Source organism: Gossypium raimondii, chromosome 7 (assembly GCF_025698545.1).
Source record: "Gossypium raimondii isolate GPD5lz chromosome 7, ASM2569854v1, whole genome shotgun sequence".
Taxonomy (NCBI): Eukaryota; Viridiplantae; Streptophyta; class Magnoliopsida; order Malvales; family Malvaceae; genus Gossypium; species Gossypium raimondii.
Window position 1 is genome coordinate 6,118,668 of NC_068571.1, and position 20,558 is coordinate 6,139,225.

At 34.1% G+C, this 20,558-nt stretch overlaps 2 protein-coding genes and 1 long non-coding RNA gene across 9 annotated transcripts; 2 read left to right on the plus strand and 1 right to left on the minus strand.

Annotated features, from left to right (window-relative positions):
- The first annotated feature begins 4,721 nt into the window (after positions 1 to 4,721).
- On the plus strand, positions 4,722 to 11,345 carry LOC105803893 (auxilin-related protein 2). Of its 2 annotated transcripts, XM_012636336.2 has the most exons (9): positions 5,456 to 5,663; positions 6,691 to 6,742; positions 7,110 to 8,805; positions 8,899 to 9,031; positions 9,127 to 9,227; positions 9,326 to 9,391; positions 10,070 to 10,159; positions 10,540 to 10,716; positions 10,859 to 11,345. In XM_012636336.2, exons 1-9 carry the CDS (start codon positions 5,600 to 5,602, stop codon positions 10,895 to 10,897), a joined length of 2,418 nt encoding a protein of 805 aa, XP_012491790.1. In that variant the 5' UTR covers positions 5,456 to 5,599; the 3' UTR covers positions 10,898 to 11,345. The 2 variants fall into 2 exon arrangements, with proteins under 2 accessions (XP_012491774.1, XP_012491790.1); XM_012636320.2 differs by lacking the exon at positions 6,691 to 6,742 and having other exon boundaries at positions 4,722 to 5,663.
- A 295-nt stretch (positions 11,346 to 11,640) lies between these two features.
- On the minus strand, positions 11,641 to 14,224 carry LOC105803909 (uncharacterized). Of its 6 annotated transcripts, none has more exons than XM_052633592.1 (6): positions 13,927 to 14,224; positions 13,698 to 13,790; positions 12,957 to 13,161; positions 12,690 to 12,781; positions 12,296 to 12,403; positions 11,641 to 11,970 (listed from the first exon to the last, which is right to left on the minus strand). In XM_052633592.1, exons 1-6 carry the CDS (start codon positions 14,020 to 14,022, stop codon positions 11,809 to 11,811), a joined length of 756 nt encoding a protein of 251 aa, XP_052489552.1. In that variant the 5' UTR covers positions 14,023 to 14,224; the 3' UTR covers positions 11,641 to 11,808. The 6 variants fall into 6 exon arrangements, with proteins under 6 accessions (XP_052489552.1, XP_052489555.1, XP_012491809.1 ...); XM_052633595.1 differs by having other exon boundaries at positions 13,698 to 13,795; XM_012636355.2 differs by having other exon boundaries at positions 12,296 to 12,397; positions 12,957 to 13,185; positions 13,927 to 14,223.
- A 103-nt stretch (positions 14,225 to 14,327) lies between these two features.
- On the plus strand, positions 14,328 to 17,725 carry LOC105803929 (uncharacterized). The gene is made up of 3 exons (XR_001136665.2): positions 14,328 to 14,622; positions 14,968 to 15,060; positions 17,473 to 17,725. It is a non-coding gene; the product is annotated as an uncharacterized LOC105803929 (long non-coding RNA).
- The last annotated feature ends 2,833 nt before the right edge of the window (positions 17,726 to 20,558 follow it).

Here is a 20,558-nt window from a genome sequence, read left to right on the forward strand (position 1 = left end):
TCATCCAAAAACGCCTTAAGAATGAGATTAAAATATGTTACTTTTATAGCTTATCAAATATCCCCACACTTAAGCATTTTCTTGTCCTCAAGCAAAATCCTCAACTCTCATTAAAATTAATCTTTCTCAACTTATAATTCTCATCAATAATGTCTCAAAATAATTCACAAATAATCATGCATTGGCAATTCAACTAAAAGAGTACTAAAGATTCAAACAATCTAAGTCGAAAAGTTTTAAAGTACGAAAGCATAGGTATTTCACCTTTATCTAAGGAATTATCTTGAATTCAAAATCAACAATAATCAACACCCTCACTAGAGATTCACTCAAAGTGTTTAAGGTTCAATAATAACCACTCAATAGTCAAACAAGAAAAGTCATTGCCATAGGCTTGTATGAAAATCAAATCCCCACCACTATAAAATAACATGTTACACAAATCAAAAGGTCTTTAAAAGGTTGTAGTGGGGCTTAGGTTAAGGGTGTGGAGAAATGCTGAAAAAGTTGGTTAAAATTGAAATCGAATTGATAGATTACCAAATTAGAAAAATAAACAAATGCTAAATTAAGAACTATTCAAGAATAATAAAATGAGCTTATTCTCCAAATATGAATTTAACTGTTCAAGCTCAATCAGTAAGGCTAACTAATAATCAATATTTTTTTCGATATATATATAAATATATTTTTTTGATCTTTTTTTGTTAAGAACAATAAGAAATAATTCAGCAAATCAAACAAAAGAGTATAGTTAGGCAACTAACCAAATCAAATTTTGACAAAAAGGGAGTCAATAAAATGGGAAAAAGTCTCAACGAAATATTGAGTTATGGGTTAACATTAATGGGAAAATCAAGAAACAGTGTGTTAGGCTCAATGGGGTTCACTAAGGGTTAATTACGAAGGTAGGCTTTTTATGGAATAAGTATGTTAAAACCTAAGTGCCTTTATCATCTTAGTATATCAAATCAAAGGTGTGGTCTCGACATGTGTAATTGAAGTAAGTTCTAGAATAACAAATCAAATTGAAACACTCATGACCAATAATAAAATAAGCAAGATAAATGTATGCTCTAAAGGCTCAAAATCTTACAAAAATTTATGGTTTTTGATGTCAAACTTACAAATTTAAAACTTTAAGATAATACCTTAATTTAGGAAACAACCTAAATTTTAATTCTAAAATAAACTTATCATACTTGATTCTCTAATGTCTTGAAGTTTAAATGAACCAATGCACAAATATCTACAAATCAATCCAAAACACATCAATAGAAAAAAAAACCCAAATTGACAAAAAAACATTCTAATGGAAGTATGAGAAAATTACTTAAACACAAGACATAATTCAGGGATTTTCTAGTAATTATATAAATATCCTCCCCACACTTAAGATGTACATTGTCCTCAATGTACAAACATATATAATTACAGTATAAGCAGGATATAATCAGAGAGGGAGAAAACTGGAACTACTCTGAATATTGGATGAAATCCTCAGAATAATGAAAAGCGGAAGTGTAGTCAAATCTAAATGTAGTGCATAATTTCGAGCAAACTAATAAAAAAATAAACACAAATAATAAAGAATACTAAGGGGTTATAACTCGATTAGAAACGACCATAAAAATATAGTTCAAAAGATAATAATTAAAAGAAGTACAAGAAAATAAAACTAAAACAAAACAATTAAAAAGAAAAATAAACATAAACATAAAAAATAAAATTAAAATTAAAAAGAAAACAAATAAACTCAATGATCTGCATTGTCAAAAGCATCAGTAGCGTGAGTCACCGGTGCTGAAGAAAAGATATAGAGGCTCTGACAAATTTGCTGCAAGGTCGCATCAATATTATCGAACCTCTAAAAGTAGTGCTGCTCGAAGCGAATGAATCGCTCGGAGAGGTCCTCTAATGTAGCAGCAGAAGAAGCAGGATGGTGACTCGAAGGTGGATGATGAGGTGGATCTTCATGATGGAAAGGGACATCATCAGTGAATTCTTTGGGTTCATTCTGAGGGTCAGAATGAAATAATCGATACTAATGAGGATCCACTCCACGAAGCCGCTCGATCATCCGCATATGTGTCATGCTCGATAGTCCTTGCGGAGACATTTGGCCGATGAGTGTGAGCGAAAAAGACTACTCTGGTGTGTCGAGGAGATCAAAGTGTCAAGCGAATTGAGTCACATAAGGGCCTAAACAGATAGGACCCTTCTTGCTATGCTCTGTCTGATGGAAAAAGGTGAGAGCGATGAAATAGGCTACATAAAAAATACACCCCGTGGCTATGCTCCATAGAAAGTATGCATGGGTGGTACCGACGACTCCGGTGCTCTCCCTCTTACTTGTTAATGTATGGTCCAGAATGACATGATTATGTCTCAAAGTCGGAGGCAGAGAAGTCGCCTTCAAGTGACTCACGTCATAAGGTCTCGTACTCGCCGTAAGGTCGACCTAACAAAGAGATTGCGAGTAATGTATATGCTGGTATAATCAAAGAAAGTTCTCGGCACTCATGAACTCTGCCGTGTAAAGTCCTAATACTGCTCCAAACTCGAGGACACTCATATATCGTGCAATAGCACCGAGTCTGAAGGTGATGGTGTTCAGCTCGTCATGGGACAACATCACCTGCTGAAAGGTAAATGTGGAACAAAACTCTAAAGTAAGCTCCATGTAGGTGAGCTCGATGATAGAAAAGAACCGGTCCCACGGGACTGTAGCAATGATGGTGCAGACATGATTAGCTAATTAAACCAGCTCCAAAGCGACCCAATCAATACATCGGCCCACATTGAGTGGTTTAAGTCGAAGAATCTGATATAAATCCTTCTGGGACCTTAAGAAAAATGGAGGAATGGATGGTATGCCTTAGCGGAAGCGCTTGAAGAGGAGGCTACGCCTGGAGTCCTCTGCTTTTTTGAAGTTGGAATGACGACCTTAGATTTACTTTGTGTGTTTGTCATGGTGTCCCAATGGGGGGCTAACGGTGGCCAGAGTTGCACGATGAGGCTGAGTGAAAGTCGAGGGGGTGGTGCAGGGTGGTTCGCACGCGTAGGCTGCTCAACAGAGAAGGGCGTCGGAGGGGCCTGTGCATGGGTGCATAACGAGGGTGAAGAGGAAGGGCTGGTGTGTGTGAGCGAGGGAGGAGGAAGAGGGAAAAAGGAAAAGGGGTTGGGGCCGGGTTAAGTAGGGTGCGACGCGAGGGGGGTGTGGCTAGGGTGCGACGATAGGGACAAGAGAGAGGGGAAAGGGGAAGGGAAGAGGGCGTGATCAGTGATTGGAGGGCATGGGGATTGGGGTGGCTAGGGTGCGATTGGGGTGCGACGCGGAGAGAGGGGACGAGGTGGAAGGCTATGCAACTTAGATGGAATAAGAGAGGGGACAGAAAAATGGCAATGGCGATGGAGTGCGATCGACGGGGTTGGCCGGACTGGTAGAGGGGGTGGTGATGCAGCTAGATTTTGTGTGGGAAAGATTAGGAGGAAAATGACAAAAGAAAAGATGGGGGTTAAAGTGAAGAAAACTAGTAGGTAATCAAAATAAATCCTTAAGTTAATTGGTATTGCTTGTAAAATAGTTTTAATAAACACATATCTACCTTTGGATAAACAATGTAGTTTATGGATGGGATTCTATCACATAAGTAAGCAAAAGCATGAGTGCAATTACGTCTCACGAAATAAGGGAAACTAAGATAAGTTTCAATATCTATAGCAGTAACAATCCTAAACACAACCAATCTGAGAGCATAAAGCACAACACAAATTAGCACTAAAAAGATCTTGGAGTTTTCATAATTAGTTTAATGACCCGAATATTACTCATTTGTTTGAAACAAAACTCCTCATGGTCAATGGCTTCACCAAGCAACTGAGCAAAAGTTTGTCATCATAAAAGAACGACTAAGAAAATCCTCTTGTCTAGTAATCCAAATGCCATAACAATTCCCTCGATCTATGGTCTGACGTAGTAAACTTGAAAACCCCTCTATACAAATAAACATGAAAATAGTGGGTCACTCTATCGAAGACTACACTTGAAAAGAAAGCATAATAAGTGATGCCCATCTATCATGAAAACTTAATACCAATAATTATGAAATTCCATTCCACACGATCATAAATTTTGCTCATATCCAATTTCAATATAAAATGATTTTTATCACGTTGTTTAGTATGCATCATATGAAGAATCTTATAATCCATGATAAGATTATTAGTTATAAGATGTTCGAGTAAAAAACACTTTATGTCTTATCTATTCAAAGATGCAAAATTGGTCTAAAATCTATTCAAAATCATTTTAGAGAAGATTTTATATAACATTACACATGCGATACCTTTGGAATAATAAGGACAATAATAGTCTTATTTATCTCGCCATGCCTATAAAACCATCCAAAACAGATAAACAAAACTCAAAGTCATTGATTTAATATGTACAAATAAATAATTAATCTTTAAATTAAATAGTAAAATTCAAAAATTATTTTGTGATTAAAAATTGGAACTTGTAAAGTAATTATACCAAGTATTACTTTTTAATTTTGGAATTTTCATGTTCATGGGGTAAATTACACATATTCAAAAATATTGTAGATTGTTGTATAAATACTAACATCTTCAAGGTTTCTACGGATAAAAGAAGAACCAAAGTGAAAATTCAAAAGCAAATCAATGATAAGATCTTCCATCTTTTTATTTTTTAAAACAATTTTCAAAAATACAAAATAAAAACCGGTCTGAAAATCGGGCGGAGACACAAGAGAGTGGGAAGCCGTTGAGAAGGAGAAGAAAAAAAAAAAGGGGGAAAAAAACTAAACAGCCAAAACGCAATTTCTTGTCTCCTTCCCTCCCTCTCACTGTCCCCAAATTTATTTTTTTTCAAATCTGAAAGAATAAATTAGAATTATTATTATCTATATTTTTGCTCAAAATTATTTGGCAATAGATTACTCGCTCCCCTTTGTTTATCTTCCTTTATGTTTGCTCAGATCTAGACCTTGTCAGAAATTTAGGGGCCAAACGGATTGGGCAAATCGGCGACGTAGTAAAAACCGCCGGTTCTATCCGAGAATCTGAATTGAAATGGATGATTTTCCAGGTTTATTAGCCAAAGATTTTGGGGTCAAACCCCAAGGGAAGTCGGCGCCGATGGCACCTCCTAGAAACCCTTCTTCGGGTTCCAATTACGGGTTCGGATCCGATTTTACCCGCTCCTCATACGGCAACTCCAAATCGTCATCCAATTCCATTTTCGACGACGACGTCTACCGTGGACAGCCTAAATACTCTTCTGAGTCTCGAGCCACTAGCGCGCAAACGCCGTCCTTCGATTACGATTCCTTTTTCAAGGACCCGAAGCCGCCGGTTTTTGACAAGCCTGTTTATGATGACGATCTTTTCGACGGATTGCCTGGGATCAAGAGCTCCTCCACGGCCGCTAAGTATGACGACGTTTTTGCGGTCTCGGGGTCTTCTCCAAAGCATAAATCGATGAGTAGCTCGCCGCTGGATGCTCTGCTTGGGAATCTGGGGAGGAAAGAGACCGAGATGAAGTCCAAGAGCGAGAGAGTGAAAGCAGAAAAAGATGCACCTTTATTTGATGATTTGCTCGCTGGTTTCGGTCAGAGTAACTCTGCAGCATCTGCAAGGTATCTTCCGGTTTGTAAAGGCTTTGATTTTGGGATAAATGCATATTATACTATTTCCATGTTATGTTTGGTTGAACTTGCATAGTTCGGACACTTCACTATAGGTATTCGTGCTGGCTTTTTATATTAAAGGGTACTGGCGATTTATGATATGTTTGCATAAATGCTTATATGTGCAATGCAGTGCAAGGTTCTGAGACATGGCTGTGGTTTTGGCAGCTTAGGTTTTGGCAATTAGCATGCAAACTGGGGCAATGCATTCAATGAGATGAGCATTTTTAGTTACATATTTTTGTAGTTAAGATTAGTTCTTGTTTGCTGTAAGACTTTAATCAAGGCTATTTGCTTACTGGTTTTGTATGTTTTAAATAATTTAATATCTATCGTTTGTCTGGAAAACCGTACATGCAATGCACTTTAGTGTGATTTTCTGGAAAACGACTAAAGACGGTAATTTACTTGCTAAAATATACTTAGTTGACTTGGTGTTTCTAGAATTATTTTTCATTTAGTTGCTCTTTATTGTTTGGTCTCTCAACTGTATAGCATAGCTTCTTCCTATATTTAATGCAATTAAAGCTTCAGTTTACTATCTTCTCAAGAGAGCTGTGATTTATTGGAGTTTATTGACACTGTCAATGATATGATCTGAGTGCAGATCTAATGGAGGTAAAAAAAAAGTCTATATGTTGTAATGAACTTGAAACTAACACATTGTTCACGGGTTTTTCAATTCTTTTCCCACAAGGAAAGATATTCACTTTGATGCAGTTACATATTTGAGGGAGCTTCTCATTTGGAGCAGCAAATGCTATAGACACCTATATTTTGGATCAGGAGGGCTAGCCTATGATTGTTTTGGGGTTTTTAATTAGGATACACTTCACATATATATTAGAATTGGACTTGTTGAGCACTCATTGTGCACATCTCTGACCCTCCTTACTCCTAATCACGTTTGAGGAATGCTTGTCATTTCTATTTTTCATTAAGGTGGCAAAGTTCCTAAATCAATTTCATTTGCTAGGGTATCATTCGGTTGGTTATCCATTGTTGTTGGAGTTAAGATGGGACAATAGGTACTGCCTGAAATTTTTGAGATTTTCTTATGTATTTGGAAATCATTTAATGGCTATTATTCACAGTGTTTTAGCTGTTGCCGGACATGGCAGAGGTAAATAAACCAAAGAAATAAAACTTACTTTTGTTACAATTGTGATTATGTTTAATTGGAAACTATGTCAGCTTAAGTTTGAAGAAAGGGCAATAAAAGGGTTAAATATGTTATGGTACTTTTCTACCCTAAACTCTTTGTTTGAAGCTTGAGACGTTGTATCTTTCTTTCAGTTCAATATCTTTTCTATTAAGTCTTATTTATCTCTTGTTTATAATACTTGGCTAAACCTTGTAAAATATAGCTGATATCGTACTCCATCCTATGGGCAGATCAACTTCAGAGTCTAGCCGGTCTCAGAAACTAGCCTCAAATTCAAGCAAGACTGGCTCTAATTTGATGGAGAACCCTTTTGTTGTCTTAGAAGCAAAACTGGACCCTGCAGATTTATCCACAGGGTTGTTTGCTGACCCCCCTGGAGTAACAAGTAAACTTAATGGATTTGGGAAGTCTGGTGTAGAGAGCTCATCTGGAAGTGGGGGAGTATTTGATGATATTGATCCTCTTCATGGTCTTGGAAAATCTGTACCGCTTGGGTCATCTGAGATCAATAAGAGAGGGAAGGATAGGAGTCCTTTAAGCACTGATAGCGGACAACAAGCTCCTGTTACTAAAGAGCAAAATCATAGGGATTATGAGAACCATACAAAGAAGAGGATGCCTTCTACGGACAATTTTCTTGACTCTCATCAACCCGTTTTTGACATGCCCAGTATGTCAACTGATTTTCATAGCTCTGTTGGTCGAGCTACTAGCCCTCCTCCATACATGAACGTCGATTCTAATGAGACTAGTTCCCAGGTACATTCAACTCCCAGATCTGAGGAGAATTTTGATGCATCTGATGATGTTTGGCTCACTGTATCAGAGATTCCACTCTTTACACAACCTACTAGTGCTCCACCCCCTTCAAGACCCCCTCCTCCAAGACCACCACGAGTTTCAAAGACAACGACAGGCTCATTTTCTTCCACAAATGCAAAAATGAAGGTAGATGATTTTTCTTCTTTCCAGAATTCAACTCAGTGCTCACAACGGAGCTCCCAGTCAACTCGTGCTGCAGCAAACAGCTCTGTTACATCTCAAATTGATGAACTTGAAGAGTTTGCAATGGGTAGGGCCTGGAATAATGTTGAACAGGCTGAAGGTTTTCCCATTGATGATTTTGAGACTAGTTCTGTTGCTGCTGCTTCTGCTGCTGCCATGAAAGAGGCGATGGATAGAGCAGAGGCTAAATTTAGGCATGCAAAGGAAATGAGGGAGAGAGAAAATTTTAAGGCTGCCAGAACTAAAGAAGCTGATCAAATGGATAAAGATGAGAGAGATACGCAAGATGCTTTTGATAGAGAAAAGCAAGAGAGACTGGAGCGCGAGAGGCAACAAAGAGAAAGGGAGGAGGAAGAAAGAGAGCAAAGGAGACATGAATTGGAGAGGGAAAGGGAGGAGAAGGAGAGAGAACAAAGAAGGCTTGAAAAAGAGAGGGAGCGAGTCAGGGAGATGGAGAGGGAAAGGGAAAGGGCTAGACAAGCTGTTGAAAGGGCTACTAGAGAAGCACGTGAAAGAGCAGCTGCTGAGGCTCGTGCTAGAGCTGAAAAGGTTGCTGTTGAAAAGGCAGCTGCTGAAGCTCGAGAGCGTGCGGAAAGGGCTGCAGTGCAGAGAGTGCAAACTGAAGCCCGTGAAAGGGCAGCTGCCGAGGCAAGAGAAAGAGCAGAAAGAGCTGCAGCAGAAGCAAGGGAAAGGGAGGCAAGAGAGAGAGAAACACAGGAGAGGGCTGCATCAGCAAAAGCTGAAGCTGAAGCAAGGCATAGAGCAGAAAGAGCTGCTGTGGAGAGGGCTGCTGCGGAGGCTCGAGAAAGAGCTGCTGCTTCTGCAAGTGCAAGCCAGCAAAATAATGACAATGATCTTGAATCCTTTTTTAGTATGGGTTCTCGACCAAGCAATGCGCCAAGGCCAAGAGCTAACATTTCGGTGAGAATCTAAGGCTGTCATACTGTACTTGTGTCCTGATTTATGCTGTAGTACCAGCGCTCTAGTATCTAATCTGAACTGCTGCTCTTGCAGGATCCTGTGTTTGATGGACAAAACAGAGGAGGGCCTGAAGTAGCTAAGAGAACATCTGTTGGATCTTCATCTAGCATGAAGAAAGCATCTTCAACTACAAATATTGTTGATGATCTCAGTTCTATTTTTGGAGGTATTTGTAAATTGAAGATATAATGATCTTTGTAATTTGTACTTTCATATTTATTCTTCTCCTTAATTGATAACTGACTAAACTACTTGTGAAAGCTGCTGCATCTTCATCTGGTGAGTTCCAAGAGGTTGAAGGGGAAACTGAAGAAAGGCGAAGAGCCAGGTTGGAACGCCACCAACGAACTCAGGAGCGTGCTGTATGTATTCTGTTACATGATTTCATTTTATCTTTGCCCTTCTGTCCTGTTGTAAACTACTTGCTGGCCTGGTTTACTATTGAGTTCTGCATATACAGGCAAAAGCACTGGCTGAGAAAAATCAACGTGACCTTCAAGTGCAAAGGGAACAAGCTGAGAGACATGTAAGTGGATGCAGTAAATGTTGTTTCTTTTCCTATTATTTTCTTCATCCTTTAATTTTTAAGTGTGTTTTTGTTGGAGTTTATTTTTCAATAGGTCCAATCATAAAAAATTTTTTACTCTGGCCCCACCCTTCATATCATGCAACTTGCACAATGGCATTACTTTTTATATGTCGCAAGTGTGTTTAGGTCTGTGGTTGCTTTTGGTTTTTCTTCATTTATTCAGTCTTACCTTCAGTTGGCATCAAAATTATAAATTGTAAAGTTCACTCGAGGATGGTTTACATAGTCACTTATATTTATACCAACATATGAAGAAACTGGGTGGCTTTAATTTATGGTTTTATCTTCAATGATGAAAAGTGATAACCAAAGTATTTAATCCTAGAATATGATCCTGCTGAGACTTCTAAAAAAGGTATTATTGATAAGTTAAAACTTGGTCAAACTTTTGTTGCCCCAGTATTGCTGGTGAGATGAGTTGGGACTGGCAAATTAAGTTTTTATATGAACCTCAAATTAAATTAACCGTCACATCTGGCCTATATCAGTGATAATATATGCCTGGAATTTAACTAGTCTGCCTATATCAGTGAGTTTCTACTTGTACATGCACAGATCTGCAACCCTTTTTCTTTTAACTATTCTCTCCAGTAATGATTTATGGGTTTATTTCAGAGAATTTCTGAAACACTTGATGTTGAGATCAAGAGATGGGCTGCTGGGAAAGAGGGAAATTTGCGTGCTCTACTATCAACCATGCAATATGTATGTTACGCTATTGCTTACTACTGCTGTTCTTTTTTCTTCTTTTTTTTTCTTGGTTCTCTCTTACAGTTTTTACATACTAACAAACTATATTGCATTTCCCGTGTTTTCCTTCTGCTATGTGCCTTGTACAGTTCTCACATTATTGCCTCATTTCAACTGTCTGATGTACTTTTTTGAGATGTTTTGTTCATGCAGTAGATGACTTTTTAAGGGAAATTATAAGATATTGTCATAGGAACAGTGATAAATGAATTCAAACATAAGAACACCTTGTGGCTTAACTCTATCCTTTTCCTGATAACCTCCTATTTCATGACAAAAGTGATAAAGTTACTGTTATACTAATTTGTCTCCTGAACCTGTTCTGTGATGATTAGGTTCTTTGGCCTGAATGTGGTTGGCAACCTGTTTCTTTGACGGATTTGATTACAGCTGCTGCTGTTAAAAAGGCTTACAGAAAGGCTACTCTTTGCATCCATCCTGATAAGGTCCAGCAGAAAGGTGCCAATCTTCAGCAGAAATATATTTCAGAAAAGGTGTTCGACTTACTCAAGGTACTTGACTCTTGGTGCCCTATTTCAGTTTATTGATTGCGATTTTTATTCATATCATTCTTCTTAGATGGGTGATAGTGCTGCATATCTTTCCATCTTGTTTTCTACCTCACACCGTTTTCTTTATTTCAATGTTAAATAGGAAGCATGGAACAAGTTCAATTCAGAGGAACTTTTTTGAGTTTGAATTTGTGTAGAAGTTCATAATTTGGCAAGCTATGCCTTGGGAGTTGAATGCATAACTGTTCCAGCAACTGTATCAGTATCTGTTGCTGTTGTTGATTCATTATACCAGCTGGTAGAACGGAGCATATGATACCAGCTTCAAAGTTTTGTGAGGAAAGTGAAGGGTGAAGATATTCTTCTTTTGTTCAGATTGCTGTACATTAATCTTCATCCAACTGATGCACCACGGGCAATTGATTTATTTCGAGTTGATGTAGATTATCATCCACCCGGTCTACTCGGAGATCATTTTTTGTAGTTAATTCTTTTACAATGTATTTTTTTCCCCACTTTCTTTTGGGTGGATAATAGAGCATTGATTAGATTATGTTGAGTGAATACCGATTATTGTTCTATTGATGGTATGCAATGTGTATGGAAATTGATTTGTTTTTGGCATAGAATACGATCTCTTTTTAGTACAAGAATGGTGGAAGGTGACAAGAATTTTATTTGCAGTCTAGCAGATATGCATATTCGTCAGCTAAATTTTTATTATAAGGTTTCAATTTAGCATACCCTAACTCCCTTTTTGTGGCTAATAGCAGTTATTGTTTCTGTGTACTCTAATGTATCATTTTATATTTGTAAACCGATTTTTTTTATGCTTATATTTATTATCAAGGTTATTATAATGTTTCATAAAAGATTGTTTGAACAATATTCTTCTAAAACAAAAGATGGAAAAGGAGAGCAAAAGGACAAATTTACGTTTCACTGTATTAATACTGAAACTAAAATGGAAGAAAGAATAGTCAGATAAAATGGAAGCATGACAAAAGGGAATAAACTAAAATCGAAACTAAAACTTTGGGAAACAGAGGCCCCTGATGCTCTTATGAACTATGAAGCAGTTAGAACAGGAAGTTAAATAACAATCTCGAAGGTACTGCAGTCCTGGCAAAGGATGTACAATGCAGTTAAACCAAATTTAGTCTCAAGGCAAAACTTGGGTTTCAATCTGCACCCTCGTTCCAAATGATCCACATGTGCTTCAGCTAATCGATCCCGTAGAACTTCCAAATTAACCTGAAAATAAGACCAGAATGTGGACAACTCATTGAAACTTAACTTCAGATGTCACTTGTCAGACATTGGTATTGGACAGTTAGATATCTGCGTCCTCAGAGGATCATATCTCTGTACTCGTATCTAAATATATTCGAGCGCATACTTAATGTAAAATGAAGAGTCACAGCAACATAGGTTAAGTTTCTTTTTGTTTTATGGTTTTTTTCTGAAATGAAGGGATCTTTTAGAATGTGATACATTGTGCAAATGATATAACAATGAACTGGTTGCACTGCAAAAGAAACTGTATGAGAAAAAAAAAAGAAAAAGTTAATAGGGTAACCTCATCATCTCTGTTAAGCTGAAGTTTGCAAAGGGTACAATAAATAAGTTGATGATTCTGTTGCAACTCTCCTCTCTTACAGATGGGGCACCATATCTGTTTCTGCACCTAACATAAACATCAGAAAATCTTGTTGATTTCATTCATTTTGAAAAACTTAACAGATGATGGTGAAAATTCAACTATAATACAGAACCACATATAAGAATTAAGAACATAAAAAGAATAATACAACAACACTGATAAAGAAATTTCCTGGAAGCAATCAGAAAACGTTGCCTACAAAAACATCTTATTGCACCTACAAAACATTATGTATTAAATGTTCGCTACGGGTTAACAATACTAACACTTGCATAGAAAAAGAAACATGAATAGTTTACTGTCACTGTACCTGCTCATCGTTCAATTGCATATGCTCGTAAACTGCACGGGCCAAGTATTCATCTTGTTCATCTTCCCAACTTTCTATTCCTTCTTTTGGTTCTGCAAGGAACTAGAGTAAACATTTGAACTAAAAAAGGATGACTTGACCAAATATAACCTCCAAAGTCATGCATTTGCATGATCATTCACCCACTTATAGAAAGATACGAATACAGGTGCAACACTAGGACAGAAGCCTTAACAACAGTGGTTTTAAAGTGGGACTATTAATTACCTTTCTCTGCTGGCTCTCTCCTGAGATCCTCATAAAATATTCTTTGCATTTCTAGCAATATCTCTTCGCATTCACCTTGATACGCATCTTGAAGGCCACTGTATTCCCATAATTCATCAGGGGCTGAGGAAACAGAGTTTGAGCTTTCCAAACAGTCACTTATTGGTGAGTCTTTAATTCTTTTAAGTTCATCAGAAACTATGTCCTGAAAGGCAGTTTTTATAAACTCCTGAAACCAGAAAACACAAAAAAAAAAAAAAAAAAGTGATGTACCAATAAACTCACCTGCATGAATTTATTTCAAGAGAAACAGAATTATAAGAAATCAAGAAAAAGCACCTGAATTCAAAAAAAAATACCAGCAAATATTACAAGCAAATTTCACCAGGCTATATAATCCTATGTTACTTGGACTTGGATATGCGTGTTAAATACAAGTATGCATCTGTCATGAACATGTTTAATTTTTTTTCCTGAAGTTTTTCATGTAATTGGAGAGTTTTGGAAGGATTTTTCTGTCTGACACAGGCATGGATGATGGAACACAGGTATTTGAAGAAAAAATAAAGACTGAACCAACATATATTTTATCAAGAGAGGCTAAATAAGTAGCAAGGGTACAATTTTGGAATTAAACCTAAATTTTATATTCCAAGTTCAGAGTAACCTAATAATATGCAGCAAAAGGCAATAAATATATAGAAACCAGATAAAATATTTTCGAATGAAAAAAAAAAAAACCTTGTGATTGAAAGATTGGGCAGCAGGCAACCTCATTTTCCAAAGCAAACGAGTGCGGTCTTCTCGTACCCTTTTGTAACAATTTTCTCTCAACTACACTTCATCATCCACAATTTAAATAATATTCATCCAATTTCAAATTTTCAACAGATAAAAGAAAGATAAAATGATAAACCCTAAAACCCAAAAATGAAAAACCCATAATTAATACTTAGAGAGGGAGACGAACCTTGTGTTTCCATAAGGAGTAATTGTTGAAACGGGGATGAGTTTTGAGGGAAGGTCGTTGGATTATTGGGCAAGTATCTTCCATCTTTGGTTCCATGTTTCAGGAGCTATCTCCAAACTCGAAAAAAACCCAGCTGAATTGGTGGAGCAGAGAGAGAAGACCGTGAATCGTTGCGAAGAAGCAAGTCGGAGGTTGGTTGTTGATGAAGAAGATGAAGAAAGAATTCCATTTTATTCCACATAATAAATTGTGCAATTGGCGCCTTGGTGAGGGTGGCTTTGGGTCTACCCTGAGTTGGCCCAAAACTAATCCTACAGCCTAAAAGGCCTAAAGGTCCCCATATCCACCCATGATTTTGTTAATATGCTCAATGAAATATTTATTCATCTTTAAAAAACACTTCCACTGCGTTTGGTTGGATGGAATTGCAATTCCATTCCGCAGCAATTCCGCGCGCTACAGTGATGCAGGCGTTTGGTTCACCGTTTAGGTGATTCCACGTAATAGGTATTACGTTCCCATTCCCTCATCCCACGGAATAGCCATTACACGGTTGGGGGTCTGAATACCCATTCAAGGCAAGACCGTTTAGGTTTTAGACGAAAATAGCCTGCCTCCCTTCTTCCCAAAATTAACTCCAGCAGATTTCTTCCTCCCCAAATCAAGCATCCATTCGCCCTTCATCTTCATCTCCTGGTACGTTTTCTTTTTCTTTTTTTTTCTTGATAGCATCCACAAGACACTGGTTTCACTGGAAAATGGGAACTCTTTTTGCTATCTCTCACCGACCTTTCGGTCCTCGGTTTCACTGGAAAATGGGAACCCTTTTTACTTTTCAGATCTCTCCGTTTGCTCTTTCTGTTGCTTTCTCCCCGGTGAAAGATCAATCAATTGGCTCACTCGATCTTTCACCTCTTTCAACTTTTCTTTTCCCCTTTTCGGTTGAGACTTTTTCTGCTCAACTTTTATTTTCCCCTTTTAGACACGTTTTCTTATTCTTGTTTACACGAATTGAACTTATGATGTTTCTATTGGATGCAGTGAAATCCAGAAGTATCAGCAAAGTACTGAACTCCTCATCAAGAAACTGCCTTTCGAAAGGCTCGTTCGTGAAATTGCCCAAGCCTTTTTAAGGTAATACCATTAAATTACTGCTTCTTCTTCATTTCTGTTTAATTATTGTAAAGAAATCAAAACTTAAGAAATTAGTATGGTTACTGTTTGCATTTCATGAAGACAGACGATTCATTTATGTTGGCTAAGCTGTAGTTATCAAGCATGGTTGAGGAACTTTAGTGCTTATAGAAAGTGGGTAGTGTAAATTGATGGAAGAAATATAGTGTTCTTTTTCTTGAGATTGAACTAATGTGGACACTCTTCACGTTGAGTCAGCTAGTTGAGATAAAAACATATATTAATGAAGATGCAAAGTGTATGTATCATATATTCTTAATATAAAAACATGAGCTTTTATAGCAAACTAGTAAGGCAAATTATAGGCTACCCTCTCATTGAGTCAGCTAGTTGTTGAACTTTTTTTTCGGTTTCTTCCAGTTTTTTTCGTTTTTCTTCACTTCATTATTGGAGTTCTTTGTACTTTCCTTCTGCCTCATCAGCTCTCAGTTTTTCTGTTTCCAATGAGGACTGTGGGAAACAAATATGATAAGAAACATTCCTAACCATGGATAAAACGGAACTCTTGCAGCATTATTTGAAGATATATTGGATTTTGGAGGTTCATACCTTTAGGCTTTCCACTTCTATTAGAGATTCAACTTTCTTTGTATCTTCAACGAGAACTTCTTTCTCTTGAATAACTGGAGGCGCTTCTTCGATGGCTTTCTTTGCAGTCTCTCGTTCTTTAGCAAGCAATGCATTGGTTTATATTCTGCTGATGTAGCCCTCTATGAAGCCAGTAGCATGTCTTGATCTTGGATTGGGATAATCTCCTCTAACCTAAACTCTTATGTACCAAAAAATATATCTTAGTTGTTGATGTTGATTTAGGTATATATTTCCTCTTTTGTCATATATATTCAACGAATAAATGCCAACCTAGCTTAAGTTGAAATAGCCTAATGGTTTTTAAAATGATGTTTATATTGAAAAAGAAAGCAGTATTCTTATTTTAAAAAGAAATTTAGGTTTAGTTAATTCCTAGAAGTTTCCACAACCTAGCCTTCTTTCTTAATTCAGCATTGAGAAAATTCAAACAAAAAACACATATTTGTGGCAAGAAATGTAGTTAGTTAATTACTAATTGAAAGAATACATGTAACTTGTCAATACTATACGTACCCAAGGTCATAATTACCTCTTATAATAGCACAAGCCTCACTATCACTGCACTGATCAGACTATGCAAATAGCCTCATTGAGTTTGCCATCACCAACAATATTGCATATATCATCAGTCAATGTGACACTCTTGACTTTGAATATATACAAATGAGTATGTTCATATCCACCATCCTCCATAGGATAGTCAACTTGCCACCAAAAATATTTTTCCAAACTTCTAGCAGAAACTTTTGACTACTATACATATCCTATTCATCAACTCTATTTTAGTGATGCTTCATTCGCATATCATAATATTTTCGGTAGTACAAGTTGTATCTTAAAGTAATGGGGTGTCATCTTTCCATTTATTTATAAAAAAAACACTTTATAGATACTATAGATTGACAACTTATATTTTGGATTATTGGTTGTCTTAGGAGGCTAACTTCTATAGTTATTTTATACTAACTTTTATATATTATTTACCAGAACTGCTGATAGGTAGTCAGTGGCATCAACTGTTGACAACATCATTTATCTTTTTCTTCCTCCTATTTCTTCAGCATCTAGAAGTGGGGTTGACATTTCCCTAATCTGACCTTTTATCAGAGGGACCGTATTAATTGTTGTGCTACAAAGTAAATATATGTATATACATATATCATTCTATAATTATAAGCTTAATTCACGAATTAATTGGGATCCTGTTGACAAGTCATTCAAGTTTTGAGTTCAATTGTTGATGCTTCAACACTGCCATATCACAACATGAAGGGCATAATCATTGAATAATTCCAACTGCCATAAGAAAAATCGTTGCATTACCTGAAATCCTTCAAGTCCAGCCTTTTCCAAAATCTTCTGGCATGCAGCCTTTTCGTCATAGCTGCTTATAATCGATGAAATCAACGTGAAGAGTGTCCACATTATATGATGCACCTTAGCCATAAACAATGTTTCTGTTGTTGAAGTTTTCAATTGGAAATGGTTTCTGTATGTTTATATTCTGTATGTTTCTGTATGTTTATATTCAATTTACGTTTTTGTATGTTTATATTTTGTATGTCTCTGTATGTTTCTGTATGTTTCTTGATGGTATCCCAGGGTTGTCCATGTATGATATTATATTTTAAGGTACTCGAAAATGTCATATTAATGTTGTCCATGTATGATTTTATATTTTATCATTTGGAGCTTTAATATTTTAACACAAGTGATGTCAATTTCTTGACTTGATAACATCTTTATTATTTATTGATGCAGGTGGACAGGCAAGTATCAGTAACGGACTTAAGCAAATATCTCCACTGCAAAGATGATTCTATTTACTATTTTCTAGTAATACGGGAAAGACAATATATACATGTTAAACTACATTTACATTTCGGATTTTATCTTTTACTTTAAACAAGAACATTTACATTTCGGATGTTGTAAAACTATATAACATATGGATTATGATGTAGAATTTCATTTTCATCTAACTTTTGTTAATATAATTAACAAAAGTTAATTATGTTTATGCAGAATTTAATTATCAAGTTATATTATGATTTTAGTAAATTCATATAAGAATATTTATTAGTAAGAATTTTATGAAATTATATATCATTATTAAATTATATTTAATAATAATTATTTTAAATTATACAAATTCATATAAGAATATTTACTATTAAGAATTTTATGAAATTATATATTATTATTAAATTATATTTAATAATAATTATTTTAAATTGTACAAATTCATATAAGAATATTTACTATTAAGAATTTTATGAAATTATATATTATTATTAAATTATATTTAATAATAATTATTTTAAATTGTACAAATTCATATAAGAATATTTACTATTAAGAATTTTATGAAATTATATATTATTATTAAATTATATTTAATACTAATTATTTTAAATTATACAAATTAGTATAAGAAAATTTATTAGTAAGAATTTTATGAAATTATATATTATTAAATTATATTTAATAATAATTATTTTAAATTATACAAATTGTATAAGAAAATTTATTAGTAAGAATTTTATGAAATTATATATTATTAAATTTATTTAATAATAATTATTTTAAATTATACAAATTCATATAAGAATATTTATTACTAAATTTTTTATTAAATTATATATTTTATTAAATTATATTTAATAAAAACTAATTAAATTATATTTTATAGTATTATATATTATGATTTTAGTAAATTCATATAAGAATATTTATTATTAATAATTTTATTAAATTATATATTTTATTAAATTATATTTAATAAAAACTAATTAAACTATATTTTATAGTATTACATATTATGATTTTAGTAAATTCATATAATAATATTTATTATTAAGAATTTTATTAAATTATATTTAATAATAATTATTTTAAATTATATTTTATAGTATTATATATTATGATTTTAGTAAATCCATATAAGAATATTTATTATTAAGAATTTTATTAAATTATATATTTTTATTAAATTATATTTAATAATAATTATGTTAAAATATGATTAAATTATTTATTATTTATATTAATAATCTTATTAAAAATTAATAACAATAACAATAATCATCTACCTAACAAAAATTCTACTAAGGGTATTCTAGTCATTTTAGTTTTTTTTCTTATGCTATTACAGCTCTATTACATTCAACCAAACATAAGAGTACTATTACACCTCTATTCTATTCTATTCAACCAAACAAAAGAATTATCTATTACGCCTCTATTCCATTACGCATCTATTCTATTACAGCGAACGAAACGTAGCCATCCTGTACTTGTTTCCGTTTAAATCAAAATCAAAATCTATACACTTGTGAGTTTTTGTTTGTCTTTTTTTAGAAAGCATCTCAACATGGGTGCATTCAGTTATAGTTTTTCAAAGGTTTTTCCGTTTGACACTTCATGCACATATCCACTGCAATCATTCTTACGGCAGAAAGGTTTAGCTAAGCTTGAGATGCTTGTTTATATTTATTATTCTCTTCTAAAATATTATTTTTCTGACAAATTATTTCAAAGCATGCATTTGTTTTAGTTTTTGAGTTAAAATTTATTTCGAGGCATAAAATTAAAATAGTAGTTCAATTGATGATTGGTGGAGTAAATTGTAGCTGTTAATAGAAAAAAATCATTTTTTAGATTTTTGAAAATTTATGAAGTTTTTTTATTTTAGAATTTTATGTTTTTTTTGAAATTTTATATAAATATAAAAATTTTAAAATAATAAAAATAAATTGCGAATGTTTAGATTTTAAGAATTTCTTATATTCTTATATATATTTTGGGATTTGTTTTGATTTTACTTTTTAAAAGAATCTTAAAGTTTCAAATTTATATTTTAATTATAATTTTGATAATTTAGATATTAAATTGTAAGTGACTAAAATAATAGAAACATATAATAATAATAATTATTTTATAACTTTTCATAAATAGATGATTAAAACAAAAGAATTATTAATAATTGGGTAATTAATGATGTATTTGAGGAATAATGATTTAACAGCCTACTTTGTTTATTAGCAATGAATTTCGAATAGTTATAACCTTTCCATAATAAAATGATCAAAATATAAATTTACTAATAGTTAAATGATCCTAGATGCAATTTATCCCAAAATTTGATAGAAACAAAATCTCACTTCCGTTAAAATTCAACCCAGCGGATCTAGCCGAATTACGGTGGGAGCGGTGAAAATATATATATTTGGTTAAATTTTGTTATTAGTCTCTATACTTTGTAAAAATTATGGATTTAATTTTTATATTTTAATTTGATTAATGTTAATCCCTGTACTTTTTGGCTTTTGAAATTTTAGTCCTAGCAGTTAAATCCGTTTGAGCAAGTTGAATTACTAGTCTTGTAGTATGCGTATAATTGTAGGTATAACTCATATTCTCCAATTAGATCATTCTAAAATTTTATAGTTTTCAACTCTTGAAATTTCAGTCTTTACGTAAATGACAGTCGTTAATCCATTAACTGGATGTTTGATGAGTAATATATAGAAAAAACAAACCAATATAACATTACACACATGATAATATGTTTGTCGCATTAGATTTTAGAAACAATAGAATTTAACTTAATGAATCTATTAGCTGTCGTTTGGTGATGATTGAATTTTTAAAATTCGAAAAATACAGGGACTAAAAATACCAGATTAAAATATAAGGACTAAGTCTATAATTTTTTGTAAAATACAGGGACTAATAGCAGAATTTAACCTAATAAGTTTTGGATCCCGCTCCACACAAGAGTTCTGTCAATTCTTTCTTCATAAAATTTCCCATGTTGGTAGATTTGTGACTCATATTTTATTATA